Raw genomic sequence first — 20358 nt, forward strand, 5'->3', positions numbered from 1 at the left:
CAGTCTCTGAAAATGAAGAGAGTCTCACGACTCCTTTTTATTCAATTCTTATTAAGATAATTTAACAACTATTATTTCCTGTACGATATGTTCATTTCAGAGACTAGATGTTAGTCTAGGGGCCTGGATCACACAAACCAACTGTTGGCTGGAGTGGCCTGGGCACGATCATACACTAAATACTAAATATATAGTATATGTGTAAGATGTTCAAGTTGTCACTCATGCAGGTGCCTGTGTAGATTCCGGGTATAAACTGGTCCCAAGCAACCTATGCTGCATCTTCGCGAGGCAGGGGAGTTTCCTGACTGTAAAAGTCCAGTTTCCACCCTTGGCTTGAATTACGGAGTTATATTCAGCCCCAGTGTCTATACTATTCAGTCGCATGGATTGGTGCCATGGTGTTAATCTTGGTGTTAGTCTGGTCCAAACTCAATTATTTACTGACCGTCGTCATAGTGATGGAGTGAGGCGTTAAATAACAAACAAACAAGTTACAGCTGATGTTCGGTTTGTTCATGTTGTCAGTCATCCGGGTATTCCGGGAAATACTTATTCACCACCAACCTATGCTGGTCATGAAATATTTGTTTTTTGTATTTTGTTTTTATTTAACGCCGCAGTCAGCGATATTCCAGCTATATGGCGGCGGTGTGTAAATAATCGAGTCTGGACCAGACATTCCAGTGATTAATATCATGAGCATTGACCCAGACCAATAGGATACGATGACATGTATCAACCAAGTCAGCGAGCCTGACCACCCGATCCCGTTAGTCGCCTTTTACGACAAGCATAGTCACCTTTTATGGCAAGCATGGGTTGCTGAAGACCTATTCTACCCCGGAATCTTCACGGGTCTGGGCATGAAATCCATGGATGTGTAGTCATTCTTTCCTCCTAAAAGGCAAATTTAGATATGTAGACAGTACATCTAAGGACTCCAGTCTCTTATAGGGACAACGTGTCCTTATTATTTACATAATCTAGAACCTATGATTAAAACTAATAATTATTGCCTCATAGACTTGTGCAAGTCTAGGGTACTGTCCAACAGTTGTCGCAGCAACCCGATCGGTTAACTAACTACCTCTCACGAAGAGCATGTGTCAGCAATCATACACTGACTGTGGACATTAACTCGATATTTTCACAGACCGCCATGATACAACTGGGATGGTGGTGGCTGCGGCGTATAACAACACTCGTTCTAAAAAGGTCATCCCTGCCACACAACCCACACCCCCCTCCATCTCTATGGACCTGCCCGCCTACAGGGTGTAACCTCCCCACTTCTCTATGGATCTGCCCGCCTACAGGGTGTAAGTTTCACACAAATCAGTTTCCGCTGCACTCGCGTCACAACAATGCGTATTATGTACGATTTGTTTATGTCACCTCAAACAGCAGGAGCTGCCTTGTGTAAAGATGCTTGTCTATTATTACGCTACAGTCACACCGATATATACCTGCCAGAGAAACAATGATGTTTCATCACCGTGTGTGGAACATGACCTCACACCGGATGAATAGGATAGGAATATCATGCACTGAATGTTAATTTCCACATGGCTGAGGCGGCACGGGTGGGCCAGGCGCCGCAATTTGCTATCCAGAATTGCGTCCCTTGAGCGTGCCCGAAACCTATGATAGTGGCTCCGAATCCCATATCCGCCCTGATTGTGTTTCTAGCTTCCTCAGCATCTGCCCGTGTTCGTAGGTTTGCTCTAAAAACTCGAGGTTAGAGCTACACATGTAGCTACTGTGTCCACGCAGAGCAAACCTCGGGGTATATACCCTGTATATTGTCCATGTAGCTACTGTGTCCATGTAGCAAACCTCGGGGTATATACCCTGTATATTGTCCATGTAGCTACTATGTCCATGCAGAGCAAAATTCGGGGTAAATACCCTGTATATTGTCCATGTAGCTACTATGTCCATGCAGAGCAAACCTCGGGGTATATACCCTGTATATTGTCCATGTAGCTACTGTGTCCATGCAGAGCAAACCTCGGGGTATATACCCTGTATATTGTCCATGTAGCTACTGTGTCCATGCAGAGCAAACCTCGGGGTATATACCCTATATATTGTCCATGTAGCTACTGTGTCCATGCAGAGCAAACCTCGGGGTAAATACCCTGTATATTGTCCATGTAGCTACTATGTCCATGCAGAGCAAACCTCGGGGTATATACCCTGTATATTGTCCATGTAGCTACTGTGTCCATGCAGAGCAAACCTCGGGGTATATACCCTATATATTGTCCATGTAGCTTCTGTGTCCATGCAGAGCAAACCTCGGGGTATATACCCTATATATTGTCCATGTAGCTACTGTGTCCATGCAGAGCAAAACTCGGGGTATATACCCTGTATATTGTCCATGTAGCTACTGTGTCCATGCAGAGCAAACGCCGGGGTAAATACCCTGTATATTGTCCATGTTGCTTTTTTGTACAGAGCAAAACTCGGGGTATATACCCTGTATATTGTCCATGTTGCTACTGTGTCCATGCAGAGCAAAACTCGGGGTATATACCCTGTATATTGTCCATGTTGCTACTGTGTACAGAGCAAAACTCGGGGTATATACCCAGTTTGTTTGTTTGTTTGTTTGTTTGTTTGTTTGTTAAACGCCGCAGTCAGCAATATTCCAGCTATATGACGGCGGTCGGTAAATAATCGAGCCAGGGCCAGACAATCCAGTGACTGACATCATGAGCACCGATCCACGCAGTTGGGATACGATGACATGGATCAACCAAGTCAGCGAGTCTGACCACCCGATCCCGTTAGTCGCCTCTTACTACAAGCATAGTCTCCTTTTACGGCAAGCATGGGTTGCTGAACACCTATATTCTCTCCCGGATCTTCACGGGCTTAATTAGATAGATCTTCGACAGATAAGCATAGGATTACATGAAAGTTGTTGAGTTCGCACGTTATCCTGTTGTTATACACCTCCTCTTCCTCCAATGTGTTTCGTTCCTGGCGATTGTACTCACACAATAAATGCTATACGACCGTGTCAACTAAAGAAATTTCACAAAAATATTACTCATATTTGTCAAGACGACCTTTGAAAAATTAAACCAAGGACCGTGAAGCAAGATCATTCACGGACCAAAATGAACGCTGAAAAAGTCGGAGCACAATGGGCCACGATGAATATTTAAAGCTTTGTTATTTCCACAAAACGGCAGCTAAATTAGATCCGAAACTTGCTCATCAAGCAGAAATGTATGTGTCTTGATAATCCAGTCAAATATGATTGTTGATGTTCAAATATCTGTCAACTGCTATGATTTGTGAAAAATAACTTTTCTAAAGAAACCCTTCACATCCAATGTTACTTGTAGCTGTAAAGCGAGATGGAAGACTTTCACAGGCATGTATATGATTTTCTAGCGAGCTCGCGCTGCTTTGGTAACTGGAGAGAAGGTGCGAAATCCAGAACGGCGGCTGCAGACGCACCGCAGAATACCATCCCCTTCTGTCTTGGTTTGGGAAGCTGTTGAAGGAATTGCACACACCCCTTCCGCATAAGGGGGAAATACTTGTCAAACTACGCCATTCGTGAATAAACAATGTCCATAGTCTAGCATAATGAAGGAAAATATTTCCCCCCTGTCCTGCGCTGTAACGTATGCATGACTAAGTCGTTTTGTGTCATTGGACGACTAGTTCCTAAGGAAATACCCCCCTCAATACGAGGGCGGCGCGGCGGTTCATTCAACTCCGCCTGAGACCAGTGAACCCACTGGATTATTCCCAGTGTCGGGGTAAGGAGAAGAGCTATACTCTCTTTCGCTGTTTGACTGAAAGAGTTAGACAGTGAGATTTGTGGAGTTAGCGAAAGGCCTGCATGCAATGCGGACAGCATATTCTTTCTAAAGAGTGTGTTACCTTTGCATTGGGAGGGAGATCAGAAAAGTTAGGATATCGAACAGAAGTCCACTGCCAGTGGCGAGAGAAAAGGCCCTATGGCGAATCTTATTCAGGGGCCGGGCGGCCGGAGGACTTTATTTATAGTGGCTGTGTTTTTTGTTGGATGGGCAATCGCCGAGCAAGGTGTGAGTATGCTATTATATTTGATCAATATATTTATTTCTCGTGGCGAGATCCCACTGTTACTGGTGAACTGACTTGTTTTACAGGATATTTCTTGAATGGTGTTTTAAGATGCTTAACTTGAACCGAGTTTCACACAAAGCGTACAAAAGTTCACGATTGTACTTCATGTATCAAATTATTGACTGTTTAGTATTTATGTTAAATGAAAATTGTCCAAAAACTTTGAGACTGAAAACAAAAAGTTTTGAAAGTTTTGTAAAAAAGTTAGGTTTAATTATTTATCATACAGTTCAAGTCTGGAAACACATGTGATAGAATGTACTATTTCCTATCTAAAAGTGCCAAACATTCCTTGAGTAAAATGGGGGCATATAACAGTTTTATCACATTTTCTTATCAGCCAATATTGGATAACAGTTTGTTCGGGTGCAATGTTGCACAGCAAGAACTTTGTTTGCAGGATTATAGCATGGGGCTGATAACAATGGTATCACACTGTTATCCAGTGTTGAATAACTCACTATAGAAATGTGCTATCATTATCTCCCCTATGTTAATTGAAAGTGATGTATTGGTCCAGCTTGCAATAAACAAGGTGATAATTACACCAACAATTAACAATAAGCATTATGTAAGTACTCTGTAATTCTATGCAATGTTTGTGAACTCATTTCACAAGTGAAAAAGGGAGACATATTATATATATATATATATATATATATATATATATATATATATGCATGTCATTTCTATACAAACTGCCAGACAGTGAAAAAGTTTAAATTCTGTCAAAAAGGACATTCCAGAACTTTCATATTTTGAGTGTGTGCAGCACATGTTCGTTTCAGCCTGTGGTTGGCCCAGATATAGCAGTTTCCCTTATTTGAAAGTTAGCCACACTGAAGCCATTAGGCTGGCTGTCTTGTGTCCTATGTACTAAACATACAGAGAACGACTAGCTTGCAGTTTTACCCAGTATCATATTAAATAGACATTGATATGGCTGAGTGGTCTGAACACGCTAAGGCCTCCGCGTAGGTGTTCTGTCAACTTGAATAGGCAATATTCAACAATGCATGTCAGTGTATTCAGTGTACAGAACAATTTTGTGAAAAGAAATTAAATGTAGCCCATTCATTAGAGCAACTGTTTCATAGGGCTTACTTAACAGCCAACAGGTGCTTTCCTGGAGAAAAGCTTGTTTAGTCCGAAAACTGATTATTGTCTGTCATCCAATGTAACTGGCTGTATAAAGTAGCATTTTCACACCTCAAAATTTGAGATAATAGCGATATACTCTGAATGGTGTCTGCAGTCTGAAATGAATCTGTGGTGCGTGTCTGATTCATGGAAATTACTGTCTGACACAGGTGGGGTGTGTTTCTTGATATCATATCGTTATATTATCTGGAAATTTTGTGGTGATACTTTTAAAAGTGTTTTGCTTGAAAAGAATGTTTTTTTTAAGTTCTGCTTTAATAATAAGTTTGTGTATATGCTATATCCAACACATACGGGGCATGAGAGAGGCAACAGCTTACTCAGGTGCTCAGTCAGTTGTTGTTTACTTCATGTTCACCAACATACCAGAATATGATGTCTGCCTGTAAGTCATCAAATCTGGACCACATAAGCTAGTGATTGATATCATGAGCAACGATTCACAATGTCACGGTATGGTGACACACAATCAACAAAGTCATCAAGCCAGACTACCGAACCTTTTCTAACCCTGGATTAGAGAGGAGGGAGGATCTCATGGGAGAAGATCTCATGGGAGATGGAGGGTCTCATGGGAGAAGGGAAAAGGGAATATCTCATGGGAGATCTCATGGGAAAAGGGAGGATCTCATGGGAGAAGGGAGGATCTCATGGGAGAAGGGAATATCTCATGGAAGATCTCATGGGAAAAGGGAGGATCTCATGGGAGAAGGGAAAAGGGAATATCTCATGGGAGATCTCATGGGAAAAGGGAGGATCTCATGGGAGAAGGGAGGATCTCATGGGAAAAGATCTCATTGGAAAAGGGAGGATCTCATGGGAGGAGGGAGGATCTCATGGGAGAAGGGAAGATCTCATGGGAGAAGATCTCATTGGAAAAGGGAGGATCTCATGGGAGAAGGGAGGATCTCATGGGAGAAGGGAATATCTCATGGAAGATCTCATGGGAAAAGGGAGGATCTCATGGGAGAAGGGAGGATCTCATGGGAGAAGGGAGGATCTCATGGGAGAAGGGAGGATCTCATGGGAGAAGGGAATATCTCATGGAAGATCTCATGGGAAAAGGGAGGATCTCATGGGAGAAGGGAAAAGGGAATATCTCATGGGAGATCTCATGGGAAAAGGGAGGATCTCATGGGAGAAGGGAGGATCTCATGGGAAAAGATCTCATTGGAAAAGGGAGGATCTCATGGGAGGAGGGAGGATCTCATGGGAGAAGGGAAGATCTCATGGGAGAAGATCTCATTGGAAAAGGGAGGATCTCATGGGAGAAGGGAGGATCTCATGGGAGAAGGGAATATCTCATGGAAGATCTCATGGGAAAAGGGAGGATCTCATGGGAAAAGGGAGGATCTCATGGGAGAAGGGAGGATCTCATGGGAAAAGATCTCATTGGAAAAGGGAGGATCTCATGGGAGGAGGGAGGATCTCATGGGAGAAGGGAGGGTCTGATGGGAGAAGGGAGGATCTCTGGGAGAAGATCTCATGGGAGAAGTGAGGGTCTGATGGGAGAAGGGAGGCTCCATGGGAGAAGGGACGATCTCATGGGAAGAGGGAGAAGGCAGGATCTCATGGGAGGAGGGAGAAGGGAAGATCTCATGGGAGGAGGGAGGATCTCATGGGAGAAGGGAGGATCTCTATGTTGAAGAGGCAGGTGGGAATATATTTTGGGCTAACAGTGTCAGTTTAGAGTTGTTTTCAGCTTATAATATTAATTTACTCCCCGTGACCCACTTGTCACCTAGACACTGGTGTAAAAACTAACTGTTACATCCCTCAGATATAATTATACATGTCGTGGACCACAATTCTATTCCTGTTCTCTGGGTTGTTGTATTGACATTCCCAACTGCAATAAGGACATAACCCGTGACCTCAATGCACATGTTTTGTATGCACCATGATTCACAAACACGTCAAGATGAAATAACTCACCCATCTTGAATTGGGTGAATAACCGATAATAAATGAGGCTTTCAAATTTATTTACCCGTATAGGTTGGATAAAAACGTTATTCACGATTAAGACCTTGAAGAGGGGTGGTTAAGACGTGTGAAGATAAGACGAAGAAGCATCACATCGCCTGTCAACTGTGCCGCAACCATTGTAAACATTCTAGTTATTAAGATGTATTTAAATACTGTCTGGTAACCACCGATAGACTTTCAGTGTTGTATAAGATGCTGTATTCAATAACCAGGCAATAACAATTTACATAATCACAAAGACCTGCGTGATATTTAGTATGCTGCTGATTCGAGTGTAAAAGCATGTACCGGTAAATCTGAAACCTGTTCATCTTCAAAATGCGTTGATTATTTGAGCAAAATGGAGAATAGGAGCAAGATAGATAATATAGGAACGTTGTAAAATTGTTTGTTGTTTAATGCAACTCTCAGCCATATTCCAGCAATATGATGGTAGCATGTAAATACTGGCGTCAGGACTAGATCGTCTTTAGTATTGATGTTGTTTATTAGTGTAAAGGGGCCGCAGGCTCATGATACAGTTTCAAATCGTGCAAAACAGTTTTCTTCCAGAGCGCATAGATGGAGTTGCTGTCTAATGTAATACAGAGTGGAGACAACCACAATAATTTATGAATAATATAAAGTATAAAAAATGCAGTACAGATCACACAGAAATTAAAATATTGCTACAAATACTTTATGTCCTGAAAATAATTATCTCACATTTTTTTAGCTACGAATATATACTTTGGAAGATATTTTAGAGGGGAGTTATGAACTGAATTCACATGGCTAAGGAATTCACAATAATCTTTAGTTGTAATAACATTAGTATCTGTATCATTGCTTCATCTTTTGTTATAAGCTAGAATAGGATACGGTTTGTGTCCTATGCAGATCCAGGGTAGAATAGGTCTTCAGCAACCAATGCTTGTCGTAAAAGTGACTGCATGTCATAAGAGGCAACTAACGGGATCGAGTGGTCAGGCTCGCTGCTTGGTTGATGCATGTCATGGATCCCAATTGTGTGGATCGATGCTAATGATATCAATCACTGGATTGTCTGGTCTAGACTCGATTATTTACAGACGGCCGTCATAAAGCTGAAATATTACAGAGAGTGGCGTTTAACAAACAAACCAACCAACCCAATCCATTGTCCAGTTGGGGCGGTCGGGTAGCCTAGTGGTTAAAGCGTTAGCTCGTCACGCCGAAGACCCGGGTTCGATTCACGACAGGGGTACAATGTGTGAAGCCCATTTCTGGTGTCCCCTGCCGTGATATTGCTGGAATATTGCTTAAAGCGGCGTAAAACCAAACTCACTCACTCACTCCATTGTCCAGTTAGAATATAATAGGTATCTCAGTCATACAGTGTTTCCAGCTGTCCTTACTGTCTATTAAACGTAACTGGCAGCTCATCTGAGACTAACAGCTGAACAACCTGGTTGCAAAATCCTGGGTTTTTTCAATCTTTCATTTTACCCAATTTGATAGTTTCTTTCTTTGACAGACAAGCGTGGGTAGCCTGGTGGTTGTTCGTCATTCCAAAGGCTTGGTTCAATTCCCCACATGGGTACATATTTGAAGCCCATTTCCTGTGTTCACAGCTGTGATATTGCTGGAATAAAAACAGCTTTAAACTCACTCACTTATTGACAGACCACTAGAATTATTATTTATTTCCTTATCAAAGGTTGTATTGCAGTATAAAAACTCAGAGGGTCCTTGAGATTTTCTGCCCAAGTATTAGAACATACAGATCCCAAGTTTTTTAACATCGGGTTACGACAAGGACCCCTTGACTTTCATGCTTAGTGTCAAATGTTGTATTGAAAAAGCTAATGTGTCATATTGGCAGCCTTAGCATGCAATACGGGCAGTCGGGTAGCCTAGTGGTTAAAGCGTTCGCTCATCATGCCGAAGACCCTGGTTCAATTCCCTACATGGGTACAATGTGTGAAGCCCATTTCTCGTGTCCCCCGCAGTGATATTGCTGGAATATTGCTAAAAGAGGCATAAAACCATACTCACTCACTCACTTAACTTGCAATACCATTCTGTATTGCTGTGATTGGTGGACATATTAATAGTATTCCTTTGTCCTCGGCAAGTAAACTGTCAATATCTCTTTGCCTAGTGTCCATGCTACTTGTCCAGATCTATGTGGATAAGGATGTTCTCTCTAGACTTGCACATACCTCTAATGCAATAATTATTAGTTTAAATCATAATTCCTATATTATATAAATAATAAGAACAAGTTGTCCCTATAACTGAGACTGGAGTCCTTAGACTGTCCACATTGCTTATTAGGATTATAGAATTACTACACATCCATGGTCTTATGTTTAGTATGGCCTTTGAGTAAGGCTGGTGTTTTGCATTTTGAGGTCACTTCCCAGTATATGAAGTCTATGTACCTGTTTCCAGGTGCCTTTCATTGTCAGTGCAGGTCTCAGACCTTTCCCCAAGGATAATTCTATTTGTCCGACAGCCTTACAGGAAATAGTATTTACTGGTCCTGAAATATTATAAAATACTGCACAGCTGTTATAAACTCCACTGCAACCTATGATAGCACTCTGTGCATATTTCACCTTATTCTATAGCTAAAACTTGTCCCGTGATAGTATTTCCTGTAGATGTTGGTGTTCATATATGGAATTTTACATGGCACACTTACTGGACCTAAGGACACTTGACTAGACACGGTAATCGGACCAGTGTCTTGATTTCAGATTATGAAGACTTATTTTAATATTTATGATACTGTAGTGATCAAATGAAATTAGCAATCAAGCTATAAACTAGTTATACCACTGTATCATACTATAAACTAGTTATACCACTGTATCATACTATAAACTAGTTATACCACTGTATCATATTATAAACTAGTTATACCACTATACCATACTATAAACTAGTTATACCACTGTATCATGCTCTAAACTAGTTATACCACTGTATCATATGCTATAAACTAGTTATATCGCTCTACTCTGAGTCAAGGATGGAAAAACAAGTGTTTCATTATACCAGTGATATTTGCTAGCCCTGGTGAAATATTTTAAGGAGTGCTTTGTGTGTGGAATTCCAGTTCCTCATAAGTTGGAAGGAAAATATTTATTATTCTGCATTGAGACAAGGGGAGTATGGCTTCGTCATTACAGGAAGCTTAGTGGGGCTGCCTGGAGATGTATATCGGCTTGGAAATGTCGGAAATACGCTTAGCTTGCACATGTGGTACACTCTGCTACTGGCTGGTGTGATCTGATGTTTCCAGGAATACCACGTCCTGGTATAGTTTTAATTAGAAACTGCATTGAACCTGATTATTTACCATATAGCTTGATATCAGAATTATCGGGCAAAGTTTTTGCAATATTTTGATGATTCAGTTGCTTGAAAGTATTAAAATGATTATTATTTTGTATGCAATTATGTCAGGTAATTCATTAGGACCTCACCCACTCGCTAACAGAAATATCTGCCAACATAATTTTTTTTATGAAAGTAGACACTATCCTGTCTTTGAAAGTGTACTTACAGGGATTTTTTTTCTGTAAATTAAAACAAATAATTTTCCTGATGCTAAATTTGTGGAATAGAGCTGGCTACAGCTGGCTACAGCTGGCTACAGCTGGCTAGACTTGCTTTTGGATATACATGTATGTCTAGATTGTTTGTTTTCATAAAAATAAACTGAATGATGCTGACATAAACCTTTAAAACAGTGGAGTGTAGGAGATGTTGGAGAGTGTTAGTGGAGATGTTGGAGAGAGTTAGTGGAGATGTTGGAGAGTGTTAGTGGAGATGTTGGAGTGTTAGTGCAGATGTTGGAGAGTGTTAGTGTAGGAGATGTTGGAGAGTGTTAGTGGAGATGTTGGAGAGTGTTAGTGGAGATGTTGGAGAGTGTTATTGTAGGAGATGTTGGAGAGTGTTAGTGGAGATGTTGGAGAGTGTTAGTGTAGGAGATGTTGGAGAGCGTTAGTGTAGGAGATGTTGGAGAGTGTTAGTGGAGATGTTGGAGAGTGTTAGTGCAGGAGATGTTGGAGAGTGTTAGTGGAGATGTTGGAGAGTGTTAGTGGAGATGTTGGAAAGTGTTAGTGTAGGAGATGTTGGAGAGTGTTTGTTATTTGAGATGTTAGAGAGTGTTAGTGGAGATGTTGGAAAGTGTTAGTGGAGATGTTGGAGAGTGTTAGTGGAGATGTTGGAGAGTGTCAGTGGAGATGTTGGAGAGCGTCAGTGCAGAAGATGCCTCTATCTCCTTAATAGTTCCGTTCTGTGAACAGTTACAGTGTTGAGTTAAGGCACCAGGCATTCACCATAAACATTACTACCTTATTACATACAGTGTGCTTCACAGGCCATTATACACATGCACTAGTCCGTACTCAGCCCTGCCCATCAGAATGTAATCCAGTTTATCCCCTACAGCGGGGTTTAACTGGTTGCCTGCTTTCTGTTTGAACGTAAACCTCTGATGCAGAACTTTGTAAATTTGAAAATTGATTTGAACTTAATTACTTTCAAGGATGGTTTGCAGTGAAGGAAAGTTTCCAATGTATTACTTTGTTGGTAATACGTGTATTTAGTTGGTTGATAACAGATTCCTAGTGCATGTCATATAGTATATGTTGTGCATTAGGGGGTTAGGAGGGGCACCTGCCGTCAGCATTATTTGTACATTTGCTATATATTTATGTTGACAATCCTGTATCTAGGCCTCATCGAAAGAAGTACAGTGACTTGTGTAGCATGTAAAACTTGTTCTAAGGATTAGACTATTTGATTTCCAAGTCATCTTTCTTGTTACACATATTTTTTGTTACACATCTTGTTACACATCCTTCTTGTTACACAAGAAACAAAGAAGTGAAGGATTTTATAGTGTTATTTGCCTCCCACAGGAAGTTGTGGGTATGATTGAGAGATGTGTTTTACATTTTCCCTTTTTGTCATGTCAGCGAAAGAGGGGGTTGGGGGTTCATGTGTCAACATTCACTCATGTATTTTATTTAAATCTGATGAATGTATTTTGTTTTTTTCATTGGGGCCCACATTTAAATTTGATTACTTTCGAAAGAACACCCCCCAACACTGGTGACCCGTGAAGATCCCGTGTAGAATAGGTCTTCAGCAACCCATGCTTGCCGTAAAAGGCGACTATGCTTGTCGTAAAAGGCGACTAACAGGATCGGGTTGTCAGGCTCGCTGACTTGGTTGATGCATGTCATTGATCCCAAATGCGTGGATCAATGCCCATGATGTCAATCACTGGATTGTCTGGTCCAGACTCGATTATTTACAGACCGCCGTCATATAGCTGGAATATTGCTGAGTGCGGCGTTAAACAACCATCCAGGCAAGCAACTCTGGATACGATGGGGCAGGTGTGATACAATCCATATCACCTTACTACTACATGAATATCGCCATAACAGTACATTACATAATAACAATGGCAGGAATGGTGCCATGTAATTAGGCTCCATCATAGGTCTTATGGCTCTGAGACTTTTTAGATTTTTAAGATAAAGCAAATTTCTTGATTTCTTAGAAATGAGTAACTCCCAATTGATGAAACATTGGGACTGTGAAATCTGTAATCCATATTGGCTAGTACATTTATTTCCATTAGCAAAGATATTTGAGTTTAAATCAAAGTCACCGAGAACACTGACATCTTGATTTCTTAGAATGGTTTGTGAGTGTTGATCAGCCTGGACTGGGACGTGGACTGCTTCCATGTTGGCTATAAATTGTGGTGTGTTGTTGTGTGAAGTATAGAGCCGTTAGTCATAGACTGGGAGGAGGTGGAGGCGAGGGTGGAATGGTGGCAGCACATTCCCTGCCAGGCTCCCTATGGGTGGTCCTCCTCCCATGGCTGCAGCAACTTCACATCATGCTGTGACGAGGAGATCTGTCATGCACTGATACAGCCATCCATATTTGAACAGAATAATTTACTCATAGTGCACTGTGGTATAAATGTTTTATTGCCCTCTCTTTTGTGGTGATATGCATCGTATTACACCCCTGTTGTAGAAGCCCTGATGTTAAGTGATTCACAGAGGTATAGTGTGAAAATGTTATAATTTTGTCATCTTTGGCTATGGTGATATGCATCATATTACACACCTGTATGTTGTAACAGCTCTAATGTGAAGTGATTCATAGAGTTATAGTGTGAAAATGTATTTTTCATAATCTATATAATGGGGATTACACAACTCTATTGTGACACCCGTAAGGTAAACTGTAATAGGAAACTATGTGGTTATTTTGTATAGTTTGTTAATCTATAAGCCCATTGTAAGTTACAAGGCTGTCAACCTTACCAGTAAAACCAGACAATTGATATCCTCCTAAGCTGAATAAAATTACATTTCTGATGTTCTAAATATACATTAAGTATGGAAACACTGTGGGGTTAAAACGACTGTAAGACACATCTGTGAGGCTTATGTCATGAAATAACTCTTATGTTCTATGGTGAACGAGAAATCAGAAACAAAGCGTTTACAAAATTTGTCAATTCTACATTTAAGATGGCGTATGCTTATAGTAAATGAGTCATACCTTAAAGGAAAAACGTAGTTCAGCTTACAACTATTGGGAGGAGAAACCTGTTCTTAGTCACAGTTCCTGCTTAGGAAGCAAATTACTTACACCATAGTCACATTCAATGTCTTGCACTACATGAGGGAAATATCCACCATAACGACCAGTAATGGAACCAGTACGACAAGAACCGTTTTGGAGATTTGAATTCTTAAAATTGCTGTAAAACATACTCTTTTTTTATTTGTATACAGTTAACATTTTATGAAATTCACCACAGGCAGACCTCCGATCATTTTCAAAATATTGCGCACTTAGAATGAAACTCTAGTTGGAATTAATGTCATGTAGGTCTTATTTTTTATCATCATTGTAAACCACAAGCGTACAACATGATCTCTCAACAATAAAACATGCTGAATGGAATCGGTGAAGGAATAGACACCAGGTGATGACATTTTTATTCAAAATACCCCCTTGAACATTCATTGTTAGTCTAAAGACGATGTGTTGATTTTGATTACCTGGCGAATTATTTCATTCAAATCCAACCATCCCTTACATATTCTGTGAAGTCTTTAAGCTCTAAGCGGCTTTTGATTAGCTGTCTGTAGCCAGTTTGGAAGCCATTTACAATGTAATCACCCACAAGGATTCCTTGATCCACCATTTGGCTTCAAGTCAAATTTCAATAGAGGATAGCTGTCAGATGGTGGAAGATTCTGCTGAATAGGCAGAAAATGGTCCCGATATGTTTGCACGTGTTTGTGAGGCTAGGGGCTTAACCTGGTGAATCACCTCCGTGTTGATCGGCAGGGAGACTCTATGAGAAATAGCCCAGTGTCTTCCTATTGTAATCCTTGTTATTGTAGAAAATTAAAGATTTAGCCCAATTTGGTCTGGTATATGTATATTTTATGATATATTAATATACATTCTGGGTAATCCAATGTTTGGACAGAATACATGTTTGTCATGTTTATAAGACTGTAAATATAATTTATATGTTGTTATTGTCATATCATCTTGATATTTAGGTCAAACAGATTTGTATTATTTGTATAAGAAGTTAAACTGATAAGGTTATCACTTATGGGTTAGATGTTGACAGTTTTATTGTCTTGTACCTTTACTAATACTTTAGAGATAAGGTATGGGGAAATATATGAAATACTTCCAAAAGAACAATTATGAACTCCTTTTGGGTGGATAAAAGTAGAATTATCCTCTACACAGAAAAGAGACAAGCAGGTTTATGTATTTATCCAGCAAATCAGGAGGAGATACGAACATATATACCATATTGAACTATTGTATAATGAACGTTTGTTTCACGTCGTTCCTGCTTTTCCACCTCCTTTGGATCCTCTTTGGTATTAAATATCTGGCAAAATGTCTGCTTCCACCTTGCAGGTGTAGACTAGACTTGCACAGGTCTTTAAGGCAATACTTATTAGTTTAAATCATTATTTCTAGATTATGTAATTAATAAGAACAAGTTGTCCCTTTAAGAGACTGGAGTTCTTGCTGCCTGCTTATCTAGATTTAATTATTATAAGGACATCATTTCTACACTTCCATAGACTTATCTTTCAGTACAGCCTTGGAGCAAAGCTAGCAAGGTGTAGCCATGCTCATATACATCTGTGGTAGATGTCTGTTTGGCTAAAGGGTTATACATCTGTGGTAGGTGTATGTTGGGCTAAAGGGTTATATATCTGTGGTGGGTGTCTGTTTGGCTAAAGGGTTATACATCTGTGGTAGATGTCTGTTGGGCTAAAGGATTATACATGTGTGGTAGATACCTGATTGTTTAAAGGATTATACATGTGTGGTGGGTGTCCGTTTTGCTAAAGGATTATACATGTGTGGTAGATGCCTGATTGTCTAAAGGATTATATACATGTGTGGTGGGTGTCTGTTTTGCTAAAGGATTATACATGTGTGGTAGATGCCTGATTGTCTAAAGGATTATATACATGTGTGGTGGGTGTCTGTTTGGCTAAAGGATTATACATGTGTGGTTGGATACTGTTGAGACTCTTGTACACATGGATGGCAGGAGCCTGGATGGGTTAACTTGTCCCTACTTGTACATACAACCCTCAAGCATTGGAGACTATTTACTCAGCCCAGAGGACCAGATCAAGAGAATTGTCAGAATGGACATTCGTAGCCGGAACATCCTTATACAGCATGTTTAATTTAGCCTGACTAGCTCAAATAAACTGTGAACTTTCACATACAAACTGATTTGGAGCCATGGTAAGATCGGGGTCTGCATGCTAGTGTATGTGTGTGCCTTGTGTGATACGTTCGGTTGAGTCGCTGCCAGTGCTGTTGTGAGAGCAGAAATGTGGAGAACACAATGTTGGAATGTCTGCGTGGTGATTCCATGATCTGTGTGTTGCTAACTCATCCTGACAAGAAAGCAACAAAGTACCTTCACAGTTAATTGGGAGAAGATTTCTGGGCGCGGACGCGAATTACCTGTCTGCACTTATAATTATGGTTAGTTTGGGGATGAATTTGGCATTAGTCATGTGACTTTGATGTCGAACAGCAATGAGAAGTGGATGATCGTCTTGCATGTTTGGTTTAGTTTTACCCATAATGCAACATAATCTGTCTGTTTGTCCCACAGCAGGTTATGAATTCCGATATCACTCTGCTAAGGTCTGATTGGTTTGTTTCTACCCACAATGCCCCACAGTCTATTCATCCCACAGTAGGTTATAAATGCCTGTAGCAACATGCTCCAGTGTGGCATACACTTCTTTTCAAACAGACGTTACGATTACATATTGAATTTGAAGAATGGATAACTTTCCTTTTTGACATTTTCATGCAAACTCAAAATAGGGATTGTTAAGATTTATGTGTCTTGAAAACTATATTTTGTCAATTCAGCATGTTCAGTGTTACCATGGTTAAATGCATTATTTATGTCGGTTTGTTGATTGGGTAATAAGGATGTTATTTTGTGGTAAGTGTTGTTAGGTTCCATTCACCAACAATGCTATGACATCATATTATTGAGAATGACATCATTAACTAACTAACTGTTAACAAACTGTTAGTTTAAATGAAGTGAATGAGAATGAACTGAAATTAACATTTTTTCAACAAATATAATATAGATGAGAATATTAGTAATATGTCTAGCCTAAACCATGCTATAAGGTGTAATTTTGTCTACACAGGATATTATGGAACTATCAGGAAATGGTAATGGTCTGTTTTCACTTCTTTGGTTGCTCTGATGATCTTTCATCTCCCGCTTCCGTTGCAACAGTGATTCATTCATAATGTGCTGAGTATGCAAACTGGAGAAGGTCAGCTGTACTCTATGGCGCATTCTGCAACAATGTTACACAATGTTAATGATGGTTAATTATCACAAACATCCTTAAATTCTGTAATGTACCGTTAAAACTGTAATACAGAAATATGGATAGTCCAGCATTATTTTCCAGAAAGTGAGTGAGTTTGGTTTTATGCCATTTTCAGCAGTGTTCTAGTTCTTCCCAAAATGTCAGCTTAATGTAGGAGGAAACCCGATTTGATGCAGGTCTGTGTCATTAACCACTTTGGTGAAACCCACAAGCAGGGGTATGGTGCCTTAACCTAGAAACATAATTTGGGAACTGGAGTTCGAACCCACGATCATAGTTTCCTGGCGTGCACAAGGGAAACAACTCTTAACAGTGAATACACCATTTCCATGAAAGTGTCATGAAATACTTGCGTCTTGGCCAGACAAACTAGTGGATGACAGCATGAGCAATGATACATGTGTATATTAACATATAATCATCCAAATCACACAACCATCCGATCGTCATTTGGATCTATTTTGACGACTAGCTTGGGTTATTTGGTGACTTTTCTGACCTGGAACTCCCACACGTATATATCAAGTATTTCATTGCTTTTGGACAAGGATAATGACAGTCTACAGTTCAGGTGTTGCCTGATCCTGTATCACTAGTACAAAGGAGACAGAGGTGTTCTGCTTGAGAGGTGATATATGAGATATACACCGGTGATGTATTGAACATGACATACTCTCCCATGCTCAGCTGATCTTGACACGCCTATTGATATCACTGGATATTTTATGACAGGTTAAACAAATATCCCACCAATGGTTCTGACGGTATAAGCCAGTCTACATGTGTTGATAGCCTTGCTCCAAGGTTGTACTGAAAGAAAAGTCCATGGATGTGTAGTAATTCTATAATTCTGATAAGCAATCTAGATATGTGGACAGAACTCCAATCTCTTGTAGGGACAACTTGTTCTTATTATTTACATAATCTACTTGATTTTAACTAATAATTATTGCCTTAGAGACTGCAAGTCTAATGTGTTGAGTATGACAGGTTATTCCCTATACTGACTGGTTGTGTGTTGGTGTGTAAAGTGGGCTGCGTGTATGGGGATAGGGTAATCGAGTGGCTAGCCTTGCTCCAAGGCTGTACTGAAAGAAAAGTCCATGGATGTGTAGTATTTTTCCTCCTAACAGGTCTAGATATATGGACAGAGTCAACTTATTCCTATTATTTACATCATCTAGAACTTATGATATAAACTAATAATTATTGCCTTAGAGACTTGTGCAAGTCTACCAAGTTGTTTTCTCTCGTCTCTCTCGGAAGGCCAGGGTACAAAACTCTACATAGTGTACAATGAGTGAAGTCCATGTCTGTGTCTCTCACTGTGTTGTTGCTGGCATTTCTTACCTCTGTGTTAGACGACCCGTGAAGATTCCGGGGTAGTATAGGTCTTCAACAACCCATGCTGGCCACGAAAGGTGACTATGCTTGTTGTAAAAGGCGACTAACGGGATCGGGTGGTCTGACACCCAATTGCGTGGATCGATGCTCATGATATTAATCACTGGATTGTCTGGTCCAGACTCGATTATTTTACAGACTGCTGTCATATAGCTGGGATATTGCTGAGTGCGGCGTTAAACAACAAACAAACCAAACCAAATCTGTGTTAGACCCATTACTGTGCTGAGAATCACGGGTTTATCTGGATCATGATGATTGGTCTGTCAACCCAGGGCTCGATTTAAGGAACTTGATTAAACTTGCACCCGGTGCAGGTTGACATGAAAACCCAGTTGCACCAGACAAAACCAGGTTGCCCCTGGTCCCTAGACCAGTAATTTAGACTTGCCCACTATTATAGACTTGCATAGGCTGTTTTGGATATGTTTGTTTCAGGATCTGTATGACAGACTAACTGGTCCCATAAATTTATTAAGGTTGAAACAGGCTTGTCTGCTGCCCGTTCCACATTAATAATGTGTCACTGAAAAACGCAAAAGGAACATGTGCACATCATCTTGAAGTACCTCAGCCTAAATAAGCATGACAAATTGCACGCACATTTTTATGATGTACTATGGTAAATAGACCTAGGAGGTATTAATTAACATTGTCTGGACAAGTAAGGGTTGACATTTCTTTACATGCACTTGGTGCATGTTGACATGAATACTAGGTTACAATTTCCCATACAGTAATATATTTGGCATAACACTTTCTTTGTAAAGTACAGATTTTTGTACTTTTGGGGGTTGAGTCCTGTCCGGGATTCGAATCCACACTGCCAGAGTGAGGCATCTAATACACAGCACACAAAGTCAGCGATCTAACCCACTCAGCCACTGAAGTTTCCACAAAAAATGAAAGTCAGACAACTGGTAGTCTAGATCACATACTTTGTGTACCCCTCTGACAAGTGTAAAGTGGCACGGCTCCCATGGCTGAAAGCTATGAACAGACAATGCAACTTAGAAAGTGATCAAATGTAACAATTGTTATATTTGGGATAACACTTTCTGAGTAAAGTACAGATTCTCGTACATTTTTGGGTTGAGTCCCTTACAGGATTCGAACCCACACTGCCAGAGTGAGACACCTTATCGCCAGCACATGAGAATCTGTTCTTTACAACAAAATCGAGCCCTGGGGTAAAACCATATTCACTCACTCACTACTCTTACATGAAGGTGACATGGTGTAATATAACTGGGAAACTGTTCAAAACAGCAATTAACCATCTCACTCACTCACTCAACAGTATTGTTGTCCACTGATCATGCTGATTAGTCCTATTCAAGCTCGGTACATAGGGAACAAGTGTCCGAGCAGTGCCGATGCAGCGAGAGAATATTTGAATGACATGACACAGAACGCACTAGGTTTAAACTCGATAGTGCTGTAGTTAACACTAGACTATGAGTCTTTGTTTCTCTGTAAGACATACCATTGTTCTTCCACCTGGTGACAAACATGGGACATCTTAATAAAACATTTCCTCTTTCTTCTTTCCTCCGGTGAGGGTTCGGAGGCACAAGAGGTGAGAACCCTCTGCTTGTTGTTGTGTAACAGACGCCTAATAAGGAGTGGGTGGTTACAATGTCGCGGTGTGTGAAGGTCTACCTCGATGTTGTTGTTGAGTATTGCTGACAGTGACGTTAAACTACTGTTACTCTCA

The 20358-nt window shown here is 40.4% G+C and overlaps 1 protein-coding gene across 18 annotated transcripts in view; it reads left to right on the plus strand.

Moving 5' to 3' along the window:
- The first annotated feature begins 3739 nt into the window (after positions 1-3739).
- The window catches only part of LOC139471385 (basement membrane-specific heparan sulfate proteoglycan core protein-like), a 231766-nt gene continuing 215147 nt past the window's right edge, over positions 3740-20358 (plus strand). For 15 of the 18 annotated variants that reach the window (XM_071253735.1, XM_071253736.1, XM_071253737.1 and 12 more), the window contains exon 1: positions 3741-4079. In XM_071253735.1, the coding sequence (XP_071109836.1) occupies positions 3990-4079 (90 nt within the window). In that variant the 5' untranslated portion in view covers positions 3741-3989. Of the gene's footprint in view, positions 4080-20358 lie in introns of all 18 variants that reach the window. The other 3 variants (XM_071253730.1, XM_071253731.1, XM_071253748.1) reach the window with 2 other exon arrangements.

This window comes from Haliotis cracherodii, unplaced genomic scaffold (genome assembly GCF_022045235.1).
Source record: "Haliotis cracherodii isolate W230 unplaced genomic scaffold, xgHalCrac1.p SCAF_22, whole genome shotgun sequence".
NCBI classification, from domain to species: domain Eukaryota; kingdom Metazoa; phylum Mollusca; class Gastropoda; order Lepetellida; family Haliotidae; genus Haliotis; species Haliotis cracherodii.